Source organism: Nesoenas mayeri (genome assembly GCF_963082525.1).
Source record: "Nesoenas mayeri genome assembly, chromosome: 3".
NCBI lineage: Eukaryota > Metazoa > Chordata > Aves > Columbiformes > Columbidae > Nesoenas > Nesoenas mayeri.
Window position 1 is genome coordinate 96,162,747 of NC_137544.1, and position 24,603 is coordinate 96,187,349.

The window sequence follows — 24,603 nt, forward strand, 5'->3', positions numbered from 1 at the left end:
GAGTTTTTCTCAAAACTTTGTAGGTCTACTTAAATCATTTCATAAAGTTTCATTTTCATAACCTGTCTGCAGTGTTGTTTATAGCATCTTACAGCTGTTCTGTCCATAAAGCCAGTAACTCAAACATATGTTTTAATCAGTTTGTAATGCAGGATTAGGATCAAACTGACAAAGAACTAGACATAAATGAATGTAGAAAACAATTGTGTCAAGGATACTCCAGAACCTCCTTCTCTACTAGAATCATAGAATGTCCTGAGTTGGAAGGGGCGCAAAAGGATCATCAAGTCCAACTCCTGTCCCTGCACATGACAACCCCACAGTTCACACCATGTGTCTGAGGGCTTGTCCAGTCTCTCCTTGAATATTGCCAGGCTTGAGGCCATGACACCTCCCTGGGGAGCCTGTTCCAGTGTCCACCACCCTCACGGTGAAGAACCTTCTCCTAATGTCCAACCTAAAGCTCCTCTGGCACATCTGCCTGCCATTCTCTCAAGTTCTGTCATTGGTCACCAAAGAGAAGAAATTGGCGCCTACCCTACTATCTCGAGTTTTTCTCACCTCAGTTTTACACAAGTTAATAGTCCAAGTTCCTATTGAGATCCCCAGAAGAACAGAAACTAAGCAAGAAAGTATTGCTTTAATAATAACACCACTGTGAGACTTTGCTGAGATGTGGAACACAACACTTCATTTAGGTTACATTAAGTCTTCTGGACACCTATTTCCATTCCACTGTCACGGGACCCATTTCACAGCTCCCATGCCTGCCACCAGGCTTCAGATTCCCAGGGCAAGGGGGCAGACAGCATTGGGTTCACGCAGAGACAACATATGCACAGAGGCTAAAAACATTTATTAACGGACACTCAGAGAAGGAAAATTTTACCTCAGCAAGTCGCGAATGCTTGTGAACATTCTCTCCTTTCTGCACGCTCGGAGCAAGCTGCTGCAGGACGCCTCGGCTGCTTGTGAGGGCACGGGTCAAGCGAGCAAACTTTCCCCAGCCTTGAGAAAACATGCAAGATTGTACACATTACCAAAAAGAAGCTGCAACTGTATCACATAAAGTCTCTCATACATCGCCCCCAACCCCTCACCCTCTCCCAAAAAAAAAAGCTCAATGGCTCTACAAGAGTGCTCTTACATGAACTGCATCTTTTGTAAGGATAAACATCCACTTTACAACAATCTTACATTAAATCTGATGGCCAGATTTGGATCTTACAGCATGGCAGGAGACACTACAGCCTAACCAAGATGTAAGACTAGAATCACACACAACAAAAATTACAGTTGCCTGTAACAGCAGCGAATTTGGCCTCACCTGTATCAAGCATAGATCTGGCATAAGCAGAGAATGTATATAAGATAATACAAAGCAGTGTGGACAAAGCAAAACAAAATCATTAATGTTATCATTTCTAAACAAAAGGGAGAAAAATGCAAATAGATTTTCTCAAACTGATAAAACATTTAGCAGCTTCTGGCAGAGAAGTAATACACTGAATTTTAATTCAATATATTTTTTACAGTCATTTCAACTACTCCTCACAACAGAAGACCTTGAATAACAGTCATAAGAGCTAGTTCTAACTATAACGTTTATAAGCAGTACTTTGCCATAAGAGAAAGTCATGTACAGTATACATCTAGATTTTTTTGGTACTCTGAAAGGAAAGTATCAGTGCATTTAATCCCAATCTTGAAAAATGCTAGCACTACCTGGAACTGTTAAGTAGTCTCACCTCCTACTCCAGCTGTGGATGCTCAGCAATTTGCAGTTTCAGTTCTTAATGAGAACATGGTTCTGGAAAAAGGTCCCTCCATACTATGTTTTTTTCACCAAAAGAAACAATACTATCAGCAGTGACAGTTTTTAAAGACCAGTTTGAAGTTTAGCCTGCAAGCGATCCATGACAAGTGCAACAATATGGGTGGTTAAAATACTACCCAGTACTTTGAAGATATCTTTACTTGACACCTCACTTTGGTGAAGTTTGCAGGAATATATTGGGTAATTTGAGAGGTAATCACGAAAAAATTAAACAAGTTACATGGATCCAGTGTAGAACAAGATCTTTCAGAGCAGACCTGAAAAGAGAGTTTAGCATTTTTTCCTTTATGAATACACAAAATGGTGCCTTTATTAAAGGAAAGGTCTAAATTCATCAGACCTCTCCAAAATCTATAATAAAATTGAATATTTTCTTATGCCTTAGCATGTTTTAAAGTAAGTCTGTCACAGGTAATTTAATAGCCAAGTTGAATAGAATTAGCTAACATTTTTGGGCAGGATTCAGCAACAAGTAGATTGAATTACTTTCATCCAGGAAGCCAGATCTTTCCTTATAAACCCATGTAAGACTAGCTACTATACTAAAGGGCTATTTCTCAGCAAAATAAATCAACATGACAGAACTTCAAGGGAGGTCAGTTTGTATCTGTTATGAACCTGACCTAAAGCACTTGATTTCTCACAATTTCCATTTCCATGGAAGGGGGTGTGGTTTGGGGTTTTTTAAACAGATACGTTTATAAATGAGTATTCTTTACTGTACATGAAGAAATAATAGAATCTTAGAATCATTTCAGTTGGAAGAGACCCTCAGGATCATCAAGTCCAACCATAACCTAACCTAACTTTAGCACTAAACCATGTCCCTAAGAACCTCATTTCAACACCTTTTAAACACCTTCAGGGATGTTGACTCCACCACTTCCCTGGGCAGCCTATTCCAATGCTTCACAACCCTACCTGTGAAGAGTTTTTTCCTAATATCCAATCTAAACCTTCCCTGGTGCAACTTGAGGCCATTTCCTTTGTCCTATCACAATCCAACTACAACTGATAGGCTAAGGCTTGAAGGACTTACCACCTTCTGACTAAAGCCAGTAAAGGTTAAAAGAAAGGATCAGGTTGAAGAAACCATTCATAACAGCTAATCTTCAGCTGATGCAAATCAAACCAGCCTTTGTAAAGCCAACACAGCTACAGCAATTGACACCAACCTAAACCTTTGCTTTTGCGGAACCTAAATGCCAGCACTACTATGTGTTCCTCCTGTTTTACAGGGCCATGGGACAAGGCTGTCAGCACGGGTATATCACCAGGGACGTAAATCCAGGCTGCCGAGGCCTGAGGGGGTTTGTTCCCAGAGGATACGGACGAAGCGCCCCGTTCTCCAGCCCCGGTCGCGGCGGGAGCGGGCGGAGCGGTGGGAGGGGACGAAGCGGCGGCCCCGGCGCTGGCCGTGGTGCTGAAGCCACGGCCGAGCCGCGCCGGCCGCAGCCCGAGGGGGCTGGTTTGCAAAACGCAACTCTGGCGACAAACAAACAAACAAAACAACAGACTTCGAGCCTCACATGGGAACTCGAAATCTGCCTCCCTTACCAGACACATAGTGCTTTTAACGTCAGCTACTAGAGACAGCCTCTTTTACTAACTCAAAACCCTCCGTTCAAGAAGGACAGGGAACTGCTGGAGAGAGTCCAGCACACAGCCACAAAGATGATTAGGAGAGTGGAACATCTCACGTATGAGGAAAGGCTGAGGGAGCTGGGGCTCTTTAGCTTGGAGAAGAGGAGACTGAGGGGTGACCTCATTAATGTTTATAAATATCTACGGGGTGAGTGTCATGAGGATGGAGCCAGGCTCTTCTCAGTGACAACCAATGCTAAGACAAGGGGTAATGGGTATACACTGGAACACAGGAGGTTCCATTTAAATTTGAGAAGAAACTTCTTCACGGTGAGGGTGACAGAGCACTGGAACAGGCTGTCCATGGAGGTTGTGGAGTCTCCTTCTCTGGAGACCCACCTGGACGCCTTCCTATGCAACCTCATCTAGGTGTTCCTGCTCCAGCAGAGGGATTGGACTAGATGATCTTTTGAGGTCCCTTCCAATCCCTAACATTCTGTGATTCTGTGAAAACAGGTAGGGCACTTTCCTGGAAGACCTGAAATTTCATTCAAAACCTGAGGACAAACTCTGAGTGTGTATTTTCTTCCTGCCATTGAGTTCTCTAAGAATTGGGCTGTTCAGACATAAACACAGAGAGAGAGAGAGAGAGAGGAGGAAAAGGAAGCACCTTGCCTGAGCTTTCTTGCACAAAGGCACTGCCAGACAAGTCTGTGGCATTGTTTGTGTCTAGGAATGCTGAGCACGTTCAGGTACCTTCCCTTCTTCTCAAGAGCTATCTCCTTTTGAAAGGTCCAGCTTAACCCACTCCTCTGCCCTAAATGCTGCAAATTTCATTTGTGTGTGCCTAAGTGGCATGCAAAATAACTGAATATTAGATCTCTCACCACATACAGCAAATTCTGATCTGACAAAAACATAACTGCTTGTTATAGGCAATAGACTGTGTCAAGAGACAGGCCTATTTTGCTTGGTTTTTTGAACCAGCACTGATCTGGAAATGTCAGGCTGCGAGTATATACCCTAACTCTCTCTATGTATTGGATACAACACATGGGAGCTTAGCTTGCAGTTACACATGCCATTACGGGATGAAATCCCTAAAACCAGGCACCAAATCACTGTGCAGATGTCCCAGGTGTATGAATCTCATATTTAGAATAGAACACTCTCCTCCTTGTATTGCCTTTTTTTTTCTTCTGTGAAAGGAAGATATAAATATGGGAACTTCAAAGTATAATTACAGTGGACATGAAGATTGTGGCATAGGAAAAAAAATGAAAATACCAGTACTAATCCTATTGAATAATAACTTCTCTAATACTCCTTGAAAAGACAGCAGTATCTCTTGCATTTATTGCAACTTTTCCTCCAGAAGTCTGGGAACAAACGCGGTCTACAGCAAGTTAGATATTTATCCAGCCAAGACAGGTCAAATAATGGACTTAAGCCACAGGAGAGAACATAAATATTAAATTCTCATGGTCACAGAGCTGATTACAGGAAGAAGATGGAGCTTTCCAAGACAAGAAACTAGGTTCAGAATCGTGTAAGAATATATTGACATTAGCCCTGCTAGGGCAGGGGAACCAGATGATATGCATTAGGAGTTCTCTTTCAACACAAGCAGTTGGTATATCCTCATATCTATTCTTTTCCTCTGGAAACAGAGACAATATAAATTAAATTGCAATCTAACAACCCTAGGTGATTCTCATATAGGCACATATACTCTTCAAACAGACAAGAGTTCACATAGCAGAGTTTGGAATTCAGCTACAAAACAAAGCTGGATGCCAGCCCTGTGGCTGTGCTTGCGTGAGCCCCTTGTTCTAACCTATTTTTATCATTGTTTGATCTCCTTTTTCAGTTCTGCAGAAAACTTCATGCCAGGACAAAGCAATAAGATGGCACTGAAACATCTCCAGCTTCAGAAGGATGAAGAGCCTTCAAGATTAATAGCACTGATTTCAGCTGTCCTGCATTCCATGATGTGATGTTTAACTCGCCAAGACGTCTTTAAGGGAGAAACCTTCATTTAACAATGCTCTTAAAATGAAGAAATCAATTTTCTGTATTTTGAAGTGAGCATGATCTGTTGATACTCAATCCACAACAACATTTATTATTTATTTGTAGGTAGTTATTTGTTTTCTACCACCCTCCTCAATTTGATTGTGATGACTCGTAAGTTCAAACTTTAGGAACTGTGGCAGTCACAGAACCCTGATTATCAAGTTGCTGATCCACAACTTACACAGTTCCTAGAGCTAGAACAAGGAAGCTTTGCCTGCTAGAGAATAAGCTCATTAAGCCATGGGTCTGTTGTTCACGCAGAACTGTGCAAATGCAAGTATTACTAAATCAGGATTCCAGCAGTTCTTGCCTCCACTCAAACCACCTTTGTTTCTTTGCACATCAAAGATCTCTGCTTACATCCATTGTGCCTCTCTGCAGTCTCAATGCTCCTTCTCTTTGAAACTTCAGGACTAAAACTGTCTTATTTTTCCATCTGGACTGGGAAGGCATACCAAAGTCTTTCAATACACTCACCACTTCCCTTTCATTTGTTCCCTTTTTTAAGAAAACATTTCATCTAGATGAAAGTAGAGTATAACTTAATCAAAATATTTCAAACACTGGCTCTGCTCATATAAATACATCTTTTAAAAGGGAACAAATAATTAGACAGTAACAAAAAAAAAAGAAACAAAAAGTAAAAAAGGAAACACTTGGAGTTTTCCCTGAATTAAGATGAAGGAAGCAATCAAAATATTATTTTTTTGTGTATCCCTGTTTGTGATGCAAAGGACAGCTCAGCTGCAAAATGAAATAAAACTGCTTCTGCAGAGGAGATGGTAACTGGTGATTGCTGCAAAGCACAGGAGGTTACAATAGCTAGGAGGCTAACAGCCATTCTCCTATATGAGTCAGTGTTGTTGAATTTAATCACCTTTTTGTATAAAAGCAAAGTACCAAAAGCTAAAATCAGGGTCCAAAGCATAATTTTCAAGATTCATCTGAATATGTTCACATTGTACTCACACATGCAAAACCTGTTCAGGCAAACTTCTTACTGGCTACTCAGAGCCCAGACACAGATTCTATTTGTCTGCACGAATTATAGGTTTCATAAAGTGACACATTCCACTTTATAAACTATTCTCAAACTTCTCATACTTGGTGTGTTAGATCTCAAAGCATAAAAGATATATGCAGATAAAATCCATGAATTCCAAATATAGCATATACTCTAAATTCAGCTAAGAAGCTGACCTATCACTTCGCAAGCTAAATTTAGCTATGTTATAGCTTGATTTTGCCTACTTCTGTTCAAGTAAATCTATTTTTTTCCTGACTTTTTTCAAAGGGGCAAGCATACAAAGAAGAGTGTAAAAAGGCTGTTTAAAAATATTACATCATCAACATCACTGACACATTATTTTAGAGTTGTTTTATTTAGAAAGCACTATTTTTAAAGCTGCTGCATTTAAAAGCAAATTTACTTAACTCCTATGGCAGTCATAAATTAAACATATTCTGAATTATGTGAATCAATTAACAAAGAGACTACAAATAGAAGACTCCTTTTTGCATTATGTTAGAAAAATTTTTTGTTTCATCTCTTCCAATGTCTGATATTATTAATAAAAAAATATTAAGAACAAAAAATGGTACTAGGACCTTCTATGTCTCTGAATCACCTTCAGATAAAAGACGCCTATTCGTTTTTGGGTACAAGTCAAACACCTGTCATTAGAGCTCAACACTTTTCACTCAAGGAGGAACTACATCATTTGCAGCTGAACAATCATGCTTGAAATTGCCAGCAGGTGATAGAAAACTAAGATATACCACAGCTAAGCAGGTATAGGCTGACAGATTAGTTTCTCTTTAAATTGACTGTGTTCATGTACTACATAAATTTATTCTCTACGTAGACATACAGGCACTGATTTTGTAAAACTCAAATACTTTATGCTATGCCACTCTACAACTATGCAAATAACACGTAAGTTATTAAAATTTCTGCATTTGCAGGCAGCCTTTTACCTATTCAGTGGTCATATTGCACAGGAAACTGATTTCACTATAAACACATTAAAATAAAAGTAGTTGATAAAAGCTGACTGAAGGTGAAAAAAGGAAAAATAATTGATTTAGCAATCAGTTTCCAGTTTTTTCAATTATTTGATAAATCTCTAAGTTCATAGTTTTAGGTTTTCAGATTGGGAGTTCACTTGGTTTTAGAATGTGGAAACATTCCTATGAAAATTGCTATCCTTCAAAAGCATATTACAAAATTCCTGTGTAATGCTGTACACTGTGCAAGGAATATGCCCTCTTCAAAGCTCAGGTCTGTAAAATAAATGATTCTTAAATAAAGTTAAGACAATTTTACATGTTTTAGATCTTCCAAGAATGTTTTTTCCCCTCCATGAATCCAATAGCCCACTACAGACAACTGTCTGACGCTCTATAACTGTCTGACGCTCCATAACTGTTTTTTTCCCCCCTATAGTATACAATCGCACAGTGAGATCTAACGTTAAAGACATGGTCATGTATGCAAGATTATTTAATTGTTAGACAAATCAGCTCTTCTCTTCCAAGAAATTGCTTATCCAGCCCTCAAGTGACTGATACAATAGCACCTCCTGAAATACATGCAACAAAATTCCAAAGCTAGCCTATAGCAAGTAACTTACAGAAGAAAGGCATAAGGGATAAATTAAGGATTAGAACAGAATGTGCAGGTTCATTTATATCAGTTTGATTTTTGTATACAGCAACAAAGAACTCTTTACCAGTATGAAACTGGTGCAACTTCATTAATTTTGGGAGATTCAGAAGCAATATTTGGAAGACACATTTAGTGCACCAACTCTTCTGTACATAAAGTCATAGCACTCACAATAAATACAGAGCTGTGAAACAGGGGCCTTTAAATAATTCATCCGGTTCTTCTGCCTACAAATTTTGTTAATCACTTAGTGAGTTTCCAGGGGCCAGATGAAGAGTTTTGCTTATCTTCTTAACTCCTCTGCAAGTTGGTACATTTATAATGCAGGTTTAGTGCTTATACTTCTTCAGATATGGAACTGCTAAGAATTGCCACGACCGCTGTAAGAACAGTATGATTTCAAGATCCAAAGGAGATTTAAAAACAAACAAACAAACAAACAAAAAAAAAAAAAAAAGCAAAAAAAATTTAAAAGGACTTCCTTGAAAACAAAAGTGCTCCAGTGTTTCGTTGTATTGAAAGTGAAGGACAAACTTTTTTCACAAGATTACATATCACTATCACTTTAAGGATCTTATGTAAAAATGAAAAGACACAGCTACCAGCTGTGACTGAAAGTCCTGCTTATCAACTCATTAAATGAATCAAGGGCCTTCTCTCCCAGCAAATAAACAAGAGACAGCTTTACTGCATCATGCTGATTTATCTTTGCTGTCAGTCCTCATCAGGATACAGCGAAAACCACTAAGTAGGGAAAAAATACTGTAGACCCAACCCTTTCTGACAAGATAGTTTTTTCAGTTCCATTAAAGTAGCGAAGAATCAAAAAAAATACCATTAAAAAGAGAAAAAGTAAATAAACCACAAAGCCTGGAAGAGAGTATGTTTGTCAAGGTTGTACTTCCTTTTTCATGGTAACAGGTGTTTCCACTTTGAGAAACTATGTTTTTAAAGAATAACATTTTAAGCATAAACGTAAATCAGTTCACCTTCAGAGTAAGTTTCCTGTTTAATTTAATACTACAAATATTATTAATAAATACTACAAAAATGCAAACAACAGGAGAACTTACGTCTTCTTTTTACCCCAGAGGACATACGTCTCTGTAATTCTCCAAATGGGTACAAAAGGTCTGTTTCTGACAGGATCTGAACCTGAGAGCAAATTTATGCTGCTGTCACAGCTGAGTTTGCTTCCAGGTTTCCACAGTGTAACTCAGCAAAGGGTTAACAGCAAAACACAACCATGCTACTTCACTCACCAGGACACCTTAAACCTGATTCAACTAAAGATGATGGGAATCTTTTCACACGTGTTAAAGGAAACTAGTATAGAACTTTAATCTATGGAAACCCATAATAAAGGTAAGTAACATCAAGCCAGGCAGAATGAAGTTAATCAGACCTTTGCCAGACTCAAGTAGGGTTAATTCCTCAGGTTTTGCATACAGTGTCTTGCACAATTTGTACAGGGCCCAAGACCCTTTGGTTCCCTCCAACTTCAAAGAGGCTGCTTAGCAACTTCATGACTACTTGAAGGCTATGCTGGAGTGTGGATTAATAATGAATTTTAAAGGAAGAGCAGCACCTATCTGCTAAGTAAATGCTGCTTCCTGAAGCACTTGGGAGTTTCATTGGCAATGAAACTTTCCAGGGCAGGCCAGAGCCAATTCACTCAAGAAATCAGCAACCATTCATTGCGCAAAAGCAGTTCCCCATGGCATAGCCAGAAGCTATTTTAACATCTAATTCTTTGGCTTTGGTATTTAAAGGACTTCAGCTCTTCCAAGACCAGGGCAAACAGACAGGAGCAGCATAAATACATAATTGTGAAAAAGACAAACCTTTACATGAGTCATCCTCAATGGGCTGCTTGAAAGCCGTTATGTCATTGAAAGTGCAAAGAAATAAAACCACTTTATCCTGCTCATTTCGAATCGGAGCTATTTTCACAAAGAACCAGACAGGCGTTCCTGGAAACAAACATATCAAAAAGTTGGTCAATGGTAGGCAGAACAGTAAATGTGCTAGCTTAGATGTTTACACTTCAAAATCAGCCATCTGCAAATGTTACTTTGGTGCTGGGTTGTTTGCAAACACCTATTAGGAAAATTGACAAAGCAGCTGACAAGATTGTTAGTTAAGTTCTCTGTTCTGCCTCTGATTAGTTTTTTAATCTTCAGGAATCACTCACTATTTCTGGGCTTCCTCTACACAATAAATACTTGAACTTATGAAGTGCCTTGTAATCTCCTGAAAGAAGAGTCCCACATATGTGCAAAGGGTGCACACAAGACAGTCTTGCTGGTTCTGTGCAGGACTTGAGAAAAGGCCAGCTGTGCCTAGACCACAACCATAATACAGGTCTCAACCCAAAAGCATGACCAGTTTTAGCTGACCTTATATTTCTCTGCAAACAGGGAGCACCATCCTGCGACAACTACATCAGCCTATGCCCAGCTTCAAGAGACAAGCTCTGTGAGTTCTGGTCTAGCCTCCTAATCATCCTACGAAAGGAAAATCCTTTGCAAACTGCACTGCCTTGTCCTGAGCCTGCTCAAAACTTCTCTAGTGTGAAGCAAGACCCCACTGAATTCAGGAAAGAACAGGCCAGCATGATCAGGCCATGGTCTCTGGGTAGGAATAAGCTGTACTGCATAGAACTGTACTTTTCTAATTACTGCAGTAGATGAACTACTAATCAAAACTGTTTGAGAGATTAGAGCCTGTACGTTGCAGAAAAATACGATCCCAGATAATGACCTATCAGATGCTGCTGTAAATTTTCCTGGACATCTACCCACACAAATCCTCTTGAGAGAAACTGTCAGTCAGCCCTGGTAGTCTCTGGTAGTTCTGCTAAAAAGACCCTACTGATAGCAATAAAGTTCCATGTAACAAGACAGTGTCTACTGCTCGTTTCACAGGAGTCACCACACCAACGTTAGTGATATTTGAGTCCACACCAATGTTGGTAATATTTGAGTATAAGCTGGATTTGAGGGCTCAGAACAAAGCAGTTGGCTCCTTTATGTCACAACATGGCCTCCTTGAAGGCATCATTTTTTAATCTGCAGTCTTAACACTGTTCATAAAAAGATTATTCCTTCTCCAGTGGTGAGGTACATGGCAATCAGGAGACTCCAGGGTCACCAGGACTGGGCCTGCAGGGAGCTTGTACATGGATTTTCAGACTGTCCCTATACCCTCAGTGATGATAAAACAAACTCACCAATGCTTTTTGCAGGCATAAAATGCAAGACCCAAAGAGAGAATTCAGGCTTGCTTGCTGTAAGCAGCATTCCTCTTGCATCTCCCTTGTGAGCTATGTTTGAGAGAAGGGTCTATATACCAGGGGCCAATATGAGATGCAAAAATCAGCAGGATTTTGGCCATCTTGGAAAGCCAGAATAAACAGCGCCACATGTAATTTTTGTCACTCACGCATGAAAGCCTATTTTAGAGGAGTTGATCTTAGAAGACTATTTATTTTCTTTACTGACCACAGGATGCTCCTCTAGGCTAGAGATCAGACCCTCTTTCACCTGAATTTCTCAGTATTTTAACATGAGTACTACATGCTGTATTTCATACCATAGTTAGTTATAACTAGGGCCACTTGTGCTTCCTGACTGTCCAAGGGTCACAAGGAAGCCTCAGGTAGTTCACAATTTTCTGCTCAGAAAAGCAAACAAATGCAGGTTTTTTTCCAACTAATTAATACAAGAGAGAATGGTGCTACTGGTGCCTCACCGGGCTGTTTCCCAGCCTCTGTGCTTAACAATGTTTTCTGGCCACAGAAACCCAGGGCATCTCCAAGACCCATGGATGACTTCCATAAATGAAGAGCTCCGTTCCCAAGGCTCCCACTGTGCCTGCATAGTACAGGCAGTTTCAAACCCTGGCTGAGATTCCATGCCATACGTACAGCCACCTCCTTAAACAGCAGGGTACATGATGCATGGAGGCCTCTGCTCAAAAAGCAGAGAAATTCAGACAGAATCACTGATGGCCATTTCTGGAGCATGCCTGCATAGCAGAAAGCATATATATATATATATATATGTATGTTGTTTATTTTTTTTTAAGAGTTAGCATTCCTAAACAGCTCCTTTCAATAAATTTTGAGCAAACAATAATGTTAAATGCAATAAAAGACTCAAAGTAACTGTGCCAGAAAAATCACCACTAACTTGCTAATGAGCTTAGAAGACACTGATGCAAAGCAGCCATCAGCAATTTTCAGGACAGTAACACCCTTTACCCTTTCTCAGGAACTCCTAAAATTGCCTGTCTCCATTTCTTATTGCCTACTTTTTTTCTCATCTTCACATATGAGCTATTCAGAGGATGATCAAATTCGTATCTTGCTTTTATGGAGATTTCTTCAAGACTAATTGCTTTTGATTTTACCCACTTCAACACCCTTCACTGACAGTGCAACTTTTTAATCAGACAGGATCTCCATTTGCAGCCTTGTTTTTTGATCTCCATCTACATACATTTGCTTTTTTGACTACGGATTTTTTCCCCCTCCCCTTAAAAACACTTAATATTGTTTTGTTCCTTCAAGCTACAACCATTCTGGTATGGGCTGCTCACATTAGGCTTCACAGGATTGAGGTTCAATTACATATTCAGCTTCATCTCTGCCTCTCACAGCTATAAAAACTTATTACCCTGCTTTTGAAGATGCTGTACACATCCAGAAACAGAAAGGATGCAATTCACCCTCTTATTCTGGCTATTTGTCAGATGCAAGCTGTCATCTTATCATGATTATGGTATGATATGTCATTGCAAGATTCTTCTAACATGTTCTGAATGCAGCAAGAGGAAGGCCTTTTTCTGATAACCTATAGAAGGCTGCTGCAGGGCAAGGAGCCCATGCCAACAGGGTTCTCACTTTCAGACTTCCTTGACTCCCACTCCCGTGCCGCATTATTGATAGTAAAGAGGAAAACAAAACACTGTTTTACCTAGAACCAAGTGTAGATCTTAGCAATGTGCCCCTCAGGCAACAAGAGGTAGCCAGATATCCTTGACAGCTAAAAGTAGGTGTTTTTGACAACTGTCACTATTTGGGTACCTTTGTAATTTCCACTGTGTCAGAGTGCCATGAACAGGGTGTATTCCAGGGCTGAATGCAAAATGAAGGTGGCACACGTGGTCTGTGTAAATCATCTTCCAGGTTTGGATCTACACAGTAACACAGCAACAGCAGAAATAAGTAGATGGAAAATTCTGCCAGGCCGTCTATCTGCCTCCACAACACTATTCAGTACTTTTCCCTGCAGCATGTTCCCCACCATCTTGTCAGTCTCTCCTGTGAACAGGAGACAAGCGGATGTAAAACTACAATCATGACGTGAGTCCTCACAGTGCTGGGTTACACAGGCTTTCCACAGTGGTCTGCAACCAGGAGCTCATTCATAGCAGAACTGGGATCTGAACTGTGGGAACACACTGAAAGGCTCAGCCAAGCTGCGGCTGTGCTCAGCTTTTTTCCTCCATACTGCTTTAATTATCAGAAGAATTTTACTTTTTAAACATTAAACTGTTTATTTAACTATTAAACAGGAAAGCTTAAAGTATAAACCACCTATAAATCAGGTCAGAAACTAGAATTTCAACCTCCTACAGGCAGCCCTCATCCTCTTGGTGTCAAAGCGGATGTCCTGCTCAGCTGATCGCTACTGGCAAGAGGCATAAACATTAATGAAAAATGTGATTTTCAGATTCAGCCTACGGGTTATTCAGACAGTGAGAGAAAGTACAGCATGTTTCAGAGCTCTCATAGTAAAACAACAGTAATTTCCCCATATGCCCCCAGTTTGCATTGATGTACAGCCACGCAGAGACTGTTTACCAGTGTTTCCAACAATACATTTACTTTCATTTATATTTTGTGCTCCGTCCTGGCAAACTCACTGGTGAAGTTCAATGACAATGCCAATGCACAAACAAAGAAGTAACCACTCATGAGCCACGTTGGCTTCTCTTAGATTTGGAATCAACGCTGAAAGAATCCAGAGTTTGTCTAATGGCATAGGACCAATCCTGCTAGAAAAGGGAGTCACTTCAAAGGTGGTGGAGAAGCAGTGTGAACTGGGAAGAAATTAAAGTCTACAATGAACTTTTGACAGTAGCCTGTAGGAGCAGCCCGTCTTGTGGTACTAAAGTTATGTAGCTAATTCCAGAACTAATAGATAAAGCTCCTAATGGTCTTCACTGGCCTGAGCACAGGCAAGATAATTTTAAGAGCCATGATTCAGGTGCCAAATCTTCTCCAGATTAACACACAGTAAATGTCTCCACACCTTATCATTTCCCACCTGTAACACAAATATTACTGTCTCTTCTCTCTCCCCTTTTCCAGTCCTGTGTATTTCAACAGTGATATGTTCAGGCCCTTGCCAGGAACACCAGCATTTAACATGCTGTTTAACTGTGGTTGAGGTCCTCCAGAAACTCTCATAGCATGGAAGTGAATGAGACACTAAAGGTCTATTCCTTATTCCTCATTAATGGTTGTCTCCCCCTGAGCATATTGATGACCCCTCCTTCAGTTTTCCATCCTGTCAAACAAAAACAGGCTACAATGAATATCAAATCACTGTCTAAATGCACTCTTTCCACATACCTTGACCCATCTAATCAAAGAGGTCAATTTACCAGCTGTGTTTCAAAAGTACAAAAAGGGTATTGCTTAAATAAAACTGCTATCAGCAATTTTTCTTTCAACAAAGTAAAACAAACTTAGTTTATAAATACAATGAAAAAAACCATGTTTTGACAATTCAGCTGATGTCTTCACTGCCCTTACTAAGTGGGACAAGTTTCCTCAGAGCAGCACAACCTCTGCATTACTTGATAACATCTCAGTCAAACAGTCCTCAGACAGGTACTGCCCTGAAGGTAAACAGTCAAGCAGTATGGAAATGGAAAGGACAGGAGAATGTGCTGTGTCTCCACCATTTCCTACATGCAGCCATGCAGACAGCAGGATGTCAGTTATATAAACAGCACAGCTGACCATTGCAGTCGCCCCTTCAGGAGTTTCATTTATGTCCAGGTACTCAGTATAAGATTGTTTCTCTCTGTCCCACGCAGACCTAATAGTTTGTCCAATATCAAATTAGCAAACCAGCTGATGAGAAGTAATCAGAAAGAGTTACGTAAGCTACTATATGCACACAGATTTTAACTAGAAGCACAGAGGAGCCTCTGACATTTGACCATGCAAGACAAAGAACAAAAGTCTTCCTATAAACTCTGCCTTCTAGCAGAAAGTGTGCACTGAAGGAGAACAAACCAACTCAGTATGTAGGAGACTCACCACTCTGCCAATAATAACAGGCCTTACAATGCATTTCCAGCACTTTAAAAGCTGTTACCTTCATGTTTTTCACATCTGGTGCTGCTATAGTTTGGCAGCTAATGCTTCTAAAGGTCAAATCATTACATGCTAAGATAAGAAAAAAACAATTTCAGTCCCCAAAGCTGGAATCATACACACTGGGGTTATCCTATGACACTGGAACAACACAGTAGGAAAAAGGTTCAGCATACACCATCGTACTGCATCTGTGTTGATATGGTTTACATGATTCTAAGCTCTTTGAAGAATAGAAAGTGAGTATAAGGAAGGGGAAGAAACAGGGAAGGATTGAAATGTTCTTTCCATTTACCCCAGATAAAATACTGATAGACTACTACTGAGGAGTCTCATTGCTCTGAACATGTTTCAGGAGATAACAGCAGGTCTTGCTTGGCAACACATTTGAAGCTTATGAGATCAATGGGAATTATGAGTTTTATTAATCAAAAACACTTCGATTTGACCTTCCTGAAGGTAAGCGAACTCACACAGATGGATTTCACACAAGAGGAGATGCAGGTGTGCATGCTGCTTGACAAATATGGAGCTGAATTTCAATGGATACGTGCCACTTTAATCCAACACCCTCATTCTTTCCTGCTTCTGGTCCTATACAATGACTTGGTTTAGCAATTTATGTACCAGAGGTCTCCATCTGCAGACACTAGAGGCATAACACACTTAAATATAAATGGTTTTAACTAATATCAGTTATGAGAAACTCTCCCTAGATGTGGGTAATTGCAGGTCTACCATCCTGAGGTGAATTTTGCTCTCTATACATTAGCATGGGATTGTTGTTTGGTTGGTTTTTAACATCTGTAGAAAGCACTGATCCCAAATATAATTGTAAGTAGAATCTGCCAAATCACTATTTGGGGCTTATTTGTCATTCTTTGAAATCTAAGAATCTCCTAATACACTGTGAGGGGATGGTGTGTGTGTGTGTGTGTGTGTGTGTGTGTGTGTGTGTGTGTGTTAAAAAAAAAAGTATTTAACAAACAAAACAAAAACCCTCCACACAAATATTCATGGTATTAAATTTATTAAACATCCAATTACCTAGAAAACCAGGGCACAAATTGAAAGTGAATCCCAGCCTTTGGGACTCTTACTATAATATATGTACTCAGAGAAGAGCTACTGTTTATCTGATTCACTTTGCAGTGTGCAAAAGAATTACCTACAGCCAACATTTTGGATGCTGCCATTCCACTGGCCTCACTGGTATCATGGCTCTCTGCAGCACTGCTGCAGACTGTAAGCAATGGGAATGTCTTCACTCAGACAGTGGACCCTCAAAGGCCCTTTGTAACTCTTTATGCATTTTAGCTTTGAAGAGTCCACCCCACTTCAAATATTCTTCCATTGAAGCAGATCAAGTACTGCACAGAAAAGAGGTTAGATTTCACATGGGCACCGCCTCTTCAGAAGAAGACATAAGTAAATTTATATTCTTACAAAAATTTATTTCAGAATTAATGGAAGCAAGTGCATCTAGAAGCCTGTTCTTGCACTGCTTGTAATCCAGACCTATGTCATAGATGGAAAACTAGGCGAAGTCCAAATTTAATTTACTCAGCCATTTTAATTTATGAGGCTGAGCATAAACTATAAAAATCTAACAAACAGCTGTCAGAGTCTCATAAGAAGTTGACATTTAAAATTGCATCAGTTCAAATAAGCTAAGATTTTACTAAGACTAGATACAATCTATTTTCTAATACATTAATCCGCATACTGCCTTGGTGTAAGTTAGTACCAATTTCAGTAAGATCTAGCAATGTTTTGATTTTCCCATATAAAAATAAACAATACTTCCAGCATCACTGGACACTCACATCTAATCAAACAATGGAACTGAAGCTCTCACATGAAATTATTGTCAACCTGTCTGTTGTCATTTTGCAGTCCAGATTAAAGCAAGCTCTCACTTTGTCTCCTTCCAGGTATGATCATGAATGCCCACTGAATGCAACAGGATGGCATCAGAGCAACAATGACAAAAATCTGGTGTCTGTGCACCTGCTTGCTCCAGTTGCTTCCAATTACCCTGAAGGAGCTCTGCATTTCTAGGAAACCATTCTTCCAGAGAACAACAACGATCGTCACATAAGTAATCAAGGGCCTAGCCCAAGGAAACATCAAATCTCTATCACATCCTAACTTCAAGTTCAGAAAAGAGGGAAGACAGTCACTTTTGGATGGCATACCGGGTCACCACCACGGAGAGTGCCTTGGCTAAAAAGAGGCAATCACTTCTAGTAGAATTATTAAATGTCTCCAAGTATTGTTGACATGTCAAGTGTAATACCAGGACATAATTTTCACTCAGAGAAACAGAGATGACTGTTGCACGTGAAGATATGAGATGAAGATCAACCTGCACTAGCAACATCATAGTTAACTTCAAACTCCTGCTTTGTTTTCTTTTTTTTTTCACCTGAAAGCTTAGATTGTATTGTTAAAACAGCTAGAAGCACATTAAACATACAGGCTGTGGAAAATGTCCCAATTATTCGGCAGCACAAAAAAGAAAGAAAAACTTGCTATTTATCATGACTGTTAGTTTATAGGGAAGGAGAGGACAGGTGAAGAACAACAAAAATCTGTCTCCTGTCTAATTTACTGGCTAATTTGAAGAAGAAAGCAGGCAACTACCATACTCAGAGGCAGAGGTAAGGTGACCACAAAGGCAAGACCACTTAGCAGTCTGTGTGCTCAGTGACTGGCAAACAAAACAGTATTTTTCTATGATGTGTCTTATTCTCAGAAAATGTCCCAGGATGTCCCCTTTTTGGTATTTTTCAGTTACAACTATCTAGTGTTACTAGTCAGTCTCTGTAACAGTAGTTAATGTACCTCTAAAGCCACAAATCTAACAAACATAAGAGCACTGCATTTTGTTAAACTTAAAAGCGAGCTCTGTGCTTTCCCTCTTCCCACGCCTGTGACCCTCTGTGCACACAGCAGAACCATCACAGCTCTACTTTTTGGCATGTCGCACGACACAGCTTCTGCACAGCTGGACTTTGTTCTAGGCCGCCTCTCTCCTCGGGGAAGTGCACAGCAGGGCAGGAAACAATCCTCATTCCACAGTTACCTGGCTTTAACTCTGCACAAAAGACAAGCCCCAGGCTCTACTGCAGGCCATATGCTGCAGCAATGACAGAAGAGTAGCTGCATAGTCTCTTGGTGCCAAAGCACTGTTAACTGAGAGAATTCCAGACCCTCCTAGATGCCATGACTGCAGCTTATTTACTTGGCTTTGGATGCATAGATGAGCTGCATATGGTCCCTACGGCCACTAACTGAGCTAGGAACAGAAATCAGCTTTAAGAAATAGGTAAACATTGGAGGCAGACAACACTAGAAGCAGCACAAAGCCAGGCCATTCAGATACCACATATAGCTTTTCAAATTAATTGGACCAGCAAAGCTGTGCTCCAGAAGAGCCCTGAGCAATGGCATCGTGTCAGAGGTCATGATGCTCTGAACAGGCTAAAAAGAGAAGAAAAAGACTAGAAGAGAGATGAAGCAAAAATATCTTGAGATCTTTTTCTCTCTCTAAAACATGACAAAACCAATTCCATGTACTTTGGCACCATCACTTCTTAGAAGAACAGATTAATTCTGATGGAAAACAATCACCTCCACACATCCACAGATCAGCACTAGAATACATAACTATTATCTTTTAGGTTTTATGAAGTGTCTGTGATTCTCTCAACAAATGCCAACAGTCAGTACTAGCTGGTCATTTCAACAGAAAGACCAATGGTTCACACACACAGCTAGATTGGATTACCTTCCCTCAGAAAACCGGTCTTTCTAACAAAAAACAAGGCAGCAATGAGGTTTACTGTTGAAAATCATAGTAGTTTATGCTGTATTTCGTGGTTGAAGTCCCTCATTCCTACTAGTGCAGAACTTACCAAATTGATCACCATTGCTGCAATGGGAAGGAGCTGCTAGCTAGCAGGGTGCTTCTGCAAGGTATCTTCCCCTGTACACAACACTACCATTTTCATGATTAGAAGGCAAAGTTGTTAAGAGCAAAGTAAGTCACAGAATGCAGACTTTCAGCTTAACATTTAGCCAGGCTGAAGACCCCAGTGTATGTATATTTCAGGTGACATTAAGTGGATGAAAATAACTGTGCCATGACATAGTCCACATTAGATGGGGCAACAAGCTTGGGCAAGAAGTTAATCTGCTGACATGTGCAGTTACAGAGTAAATTCCTAGGAAAAAGTCATATCCCAATTAAGGAATTTTTGTGCAAAACAGAAGCTGATTTAATCTGAAAACTTCAGAAAAGTTCAGCTTCTAAAACAAAATATAGGTTCGTTTTATTCTGAAACTACGGCTAAATACTGGCTTTGCTATATCAATTTTTTAAAAACTGAAAAAGTATATTCTCTGTAATGGAAACCATTTGCACAAAGCTAGCTTGTGTATTATCATTGCTGATGGAATCTTGAGTGTTGTCTTAAAGCATCACACACGAATTGCTCTAAATGTCAGAACAAATTAGAGGGCTTTGTCTGCCTCCCTGGGTGACTTTCATCCCTAATATTCTCATTTTTCCCTTGTAGATCAACTGGTAGAACTGGGGCTTATGTAGCCCTAAAGAAAGCACAGTGCTACAGGCTGGCAGACTTGCAGTTTACACTATAATTTAAATCAACTTTACACACCTACATTAACAAACAAACCAATCAACTACTTACTGTTCTTCTTGTACATCAAGATTTCAAAGGAGTTCATCTCATAGTTCTCAAAGGTCTGACGGACCTTGTCAATTGTATCTTTGTCTGTCAGCTCTCCATACATAAAACTGCAAATGAAGCGAGAAATTCAAGTCAGATACTAAAGACACAAAACCATTTGTTTACAGTGTGAAAAGGATCAGTCTAGAAACAGCCCTTCTTTGGTTTTGTTTCACCTGGAAAGCATATTTGACAGATGCAGCTCCAGGAGACAAAAGACAAAACTGGAATAAACAGATTACTTTTCTCCTCAAGCAACAAGCACAATACTACAAGCTATTTAACAGAAAATAAATCTGTTCTCAAATACCTGCAGGTGCTGCTTTTTTGCATAACTTCTGCTCTGTGATATCCTGATAGCTTGCAAAATCCATCATTGCTGTAGACAATGGGCCAATCCACTATCTGGGCATTACCCAAGACAAAATTAGTATCTGTGTGAAAGAACACATCAGTTAGACATTAGACGAGGCTACCGTTGCTTTAGAGGAAATATTCATTTCAAGATCCGATCCTGATTGCTTTAATCCCTGCACAGTTTTTCCCAGATACTATTCCCACTGCAGTCAACAGGATTATTCCTGGTTGTAATTTTAAGTAAATTCTTAGTTAAAAAAATATTAATTACTCATGCAAAGGTTAAGAGGATGGTTTTATACAAAAGAAACACATGATGGTTAAACAGGTAAAATTCATCACTTGACTAAGGACAGATTCACCAAAGTGGTTCCCTCTCTACCACATGCACTGAGATCCACCATGACACTCAGCTTGAATGTGAAGCCTCTTACACATGGCCAAAACAGCCCATGACTGATGTTTCTTCTCTCTGAGAGTAGATGCAGTGGCCTTCTCAATACAGCCTTCACTGCTGACCACACAAGCTCAAGTACTTATTGCGTGACATGTACGGCACAGCGCTCCAAACTAGACATCATACAACCAGGGTTAGGACTTACACCACACAAAGAACACTGTTTGCTGTACAAGCCAGAAGGAGTTTCAAGCAGTAAGAAAAAAAAGTGAGCAGCATTCACGCCTCCATTCTCACTGGATCCGTACTTGCCTTTTTTTTTAATGATTTATATCTTATTCAAATTATTAACATGCTCAATACTGAGCCCAGACCTTGATTTTCTCTGCTGCTTTGGCTCCTGCACAGTCAACTAACTACAGCTGTACAAGACAGACAGCAGAGTGCTGCTTGGGCAATGGCATGCAGGCAGAGATGGTGGCCCCTTTCTCAGCTGCAAAGATCCCCTGGCTTCTGAAAGAAAGGCTAGGCAGCCACATGAGATGAAGAGGCATCTATATTTAAGGGAAGTCTTTATGTGAGTCCACCATGCTGTCTGCTTTTCAGGATCTGTTCAAACATGTGTAGCTATCATTAATGCTTCCTGCAACCGAGAGGCACAAACAGGACATTTTACCTACTAATTGCAAAGAGTTTAGTTTATTTTAACTTTCTCTTTCAAAATCTTTCGTCCTGTTGCAAACTTCAAGTGGGTTTAAATAAAACATTCTTGTAGCTATCTAAATCCATTGCCCAACCCCACGAGCGTGACTAAGTGTATCATTATACACTCTTTAGAACAAAATACACCAGTAGTATAACTTCAGGACATTTTAACTGCTTTGTTTCCCACAGCCTTTTCTACATACCATGGGTTTTGCTTGGTTGAAGCATTTCATTCCAAAAACAATACCTGTCTTTCACCCTTTCCTATAAATAAGTCAAATCATTTCTCATCGCTAAAGCAAGTGCTTTTGAGTGTCTATGACAAATACTACATTGCACTGTGTTACGATATTTTTAAATTTTCATCAGGAAGTACACAAAAATGACAAAAAAAAAAAAGCAAATACAAATGTTAGGCTAGGTCCTGCCCTGATCTGAATGGTGTTATTTCATGCGTACATTCTTTCTCACCATCTCCCCTTCTCAAAAGGTAACTTACCCTTCTCTCCACCTCCTGAAGAGCTCCTTGAAGAGCTTCTGTTAACTTAAGCAGCGACCTTCCTTTCACATTTAAGCCTCAATATTGTCTTTGGATAAATAATATCTTTTTTTAAATGAAAAATTTATATATATTTTTTTTTTTATATAGGGAACTTTTCTGATTACCATTACTGTGTTAATCCTACTTCTATCTAGCCTTGCAATGCTTCTGTGAGGAGGGACAGTGCCCTTATCCCCCTTTCACAAGTAAAAACAAAGCACTAAGTCCACAAGGGGATTTAAGCACCAAAAGGCAAGACTGCTGCAGCCTAGCCCCTAGATGCCCAGCTCTCAAAGACTTGGAAGCTAGATGCTCCATTTGTAGTGATAGTAAGATAGAACTGAAAAACATTAGTACAGCAGATAGAAACCTGTGGAAAACACTAAAAAAGGGGATATTTTTAGCATTTTTCCCCCTTTCCTATATTACTTAAGATAGCTAACATTTTAACATAAGCCTAGTTTTCACAGACGATACTCAAGATTCTTTGCCATATTCACAGGAGCTAAAAAAAAAAAAAAACAACATTTCCATTTAATTATCTTTTGGCCCAAAGAAGTCTGATATTTTTGGATTGGCAGTTTCCAATGGTTCCTTAGAGAACATGCACATATTTCCCTCCCCACTGACAGCCTAGCAGTTTGAGTGTTCTCCTACAAGGTGTGGGGCTACTCAAGAGAATATATGCCAATGTCTTCACCACATGAGTGTTTAAGTCAGTGTGACTTGGGTGTTGTATTATATTTTATGCATCCCCATTAGGCAATCCTGTCAGTCTACAATGAGCGAGCCTCCCTAGGAGGTAGAAGTAGAATGCTTCATGACAGTCCAGTTTGGGTTTAGTTGTGAGTTACAACCAAGCTGAGAGATCTTTATGTACCTACAAAGCTTATAGGCAAAAACGTAGGCATCTATCAATTCAAAGAGCAAGTCGGAAGTTTTGATGCTCTCACTGTTTTATAACTTCTAGCTAGTCCCTATTTCATGCATCTTCACCTTCCTTGATCTAGGCATTACAGAGCTTACAAACACACAGGAAGCAAATAGTGAAGTTGGACCCATTCTCTGGAGTCAACACCACACCCCTGACTCATCTTTGGGCTTGCTCCTCCAGCTGCTTACCATGCTTTTTTAGTGTTTGCCGTGGAGTGATCCCTAGATCCAAAAAAATGCCCTGTAGGAACCAGTGCTTGGGAACTTCCCATGTGGCTGAAAGCCCGCAGAGAAGCCGCTGGTGAGCACAGCAGCCAGGCAGCCGAGAGAGGCTGCAGTGTGGCACCATCCACACTGCTAGGCCACAAAAGAGGTTTCCAACCCACCACTCTCTGCCAGCATTCCTTGGGAGGTTACCAAGCTCAGAGTGATCAGTTCCTTTGTTCCTGATTTTGTTGTGAAGGGAAAGAAGATATGCATCACTGGTCTCCAAAATTCCCGTATCCAGTTTGTTTTCTTTTTTCTTTAACTTACTGCGGCCTCACAGCCCACAAAGTGGGAGCCACAGCATCCGCAAAGAAAGGGACTCGGGAAAAAATGGGAATTTCTTTCCAGTTACTCCTCTTTCCAGATTTCTTTAAAGACAAAACAACGACATAACAGTGGATCTATGCCTACATGGAGGACACATCTGCATTTCTTCAGGAGTGTCTCTGACAACAGTTTTTTGCCTGTGTGAACACTGGCAAGACACGGCATACAATAAGGACTCCCACTTACAACTCCCCTGTATAGTTTATTCTGACAGATAACCCAGAGGTAGAAGGGCTGCTCCCATCGCTATCATTTGCATGCAATTGCATTGACATCCCTGACAATGTGCTGCTTGGAGACAACTCATAATCTGTTAAACAATTGTTCCTAACATAAGAAAATGTTAAATAACATCCACTGAGGCAAATATTGCCTCTCCATCTGCAGGGACATAGAGTCCCAAAGGCCAGGAAACAGCTGTGGCTTTGCTGCACAACAAGCACAAGGGATACTCCAGTGAACCTTTTGAGTATCGCAGGGCAGAGTCTCTTGGGGACTCACAAGTGGGTCAACAAGGCCAGGAAAGGAGTTGGTCAGAGGAAGACCATGAAGAAATCCACTCCTAAATTCTCTTCAAAGGCAAGGGGTAAAATGTACATGTGATAGTTGCAGTACTCAAACTATTTAGTGTCTTGAGGCACCTCTTTAAAAGGACTCAAAGGATTTCCTTACCAGGAAATCAATTCTATCACAAAGTCAATTGGGTTAGCGGTATTGCCTGGCCTGAGGAGAAGTTGTAAGCGTCACTGGTTCTTCTT

At 40.2% G+C, this 24,603-nt stretch overlaps 1 protein-coding gene across 1 annotated transcript in view; it reads right to left on the reverse strand.

The window, feature by feature from the left end:
* KCNH1 (potassium voltage-gated channel subfamily H member 1) overlaps positions 1-24,603 on the reverse strand; it is a gene marked incomplete at both ends in the record, with an annotated part of 180,444 nt that overhangs the window by 146,691 nt on the left and 9,150 nt on the right. Inside the window, 4 exons of the mRNA XM_080342918.1 lie at positions 890-1,008; positions 10,010-10,138; positions 20,280-20,386; positions 20,629-20,752. Coding sequence (XP_080199044.1) covers positions 890-1,008; positions 10,010-10,138; positions 20,280-20,386; positions 20,629-20,752 — 479 coding nt within the window. The remainder of the gene's footprint in view (positions 1-889; positions 1,009-10,009; positions 10,139-20,279; positions 20,387-20,628; positions 20,753-24,603) is intronic.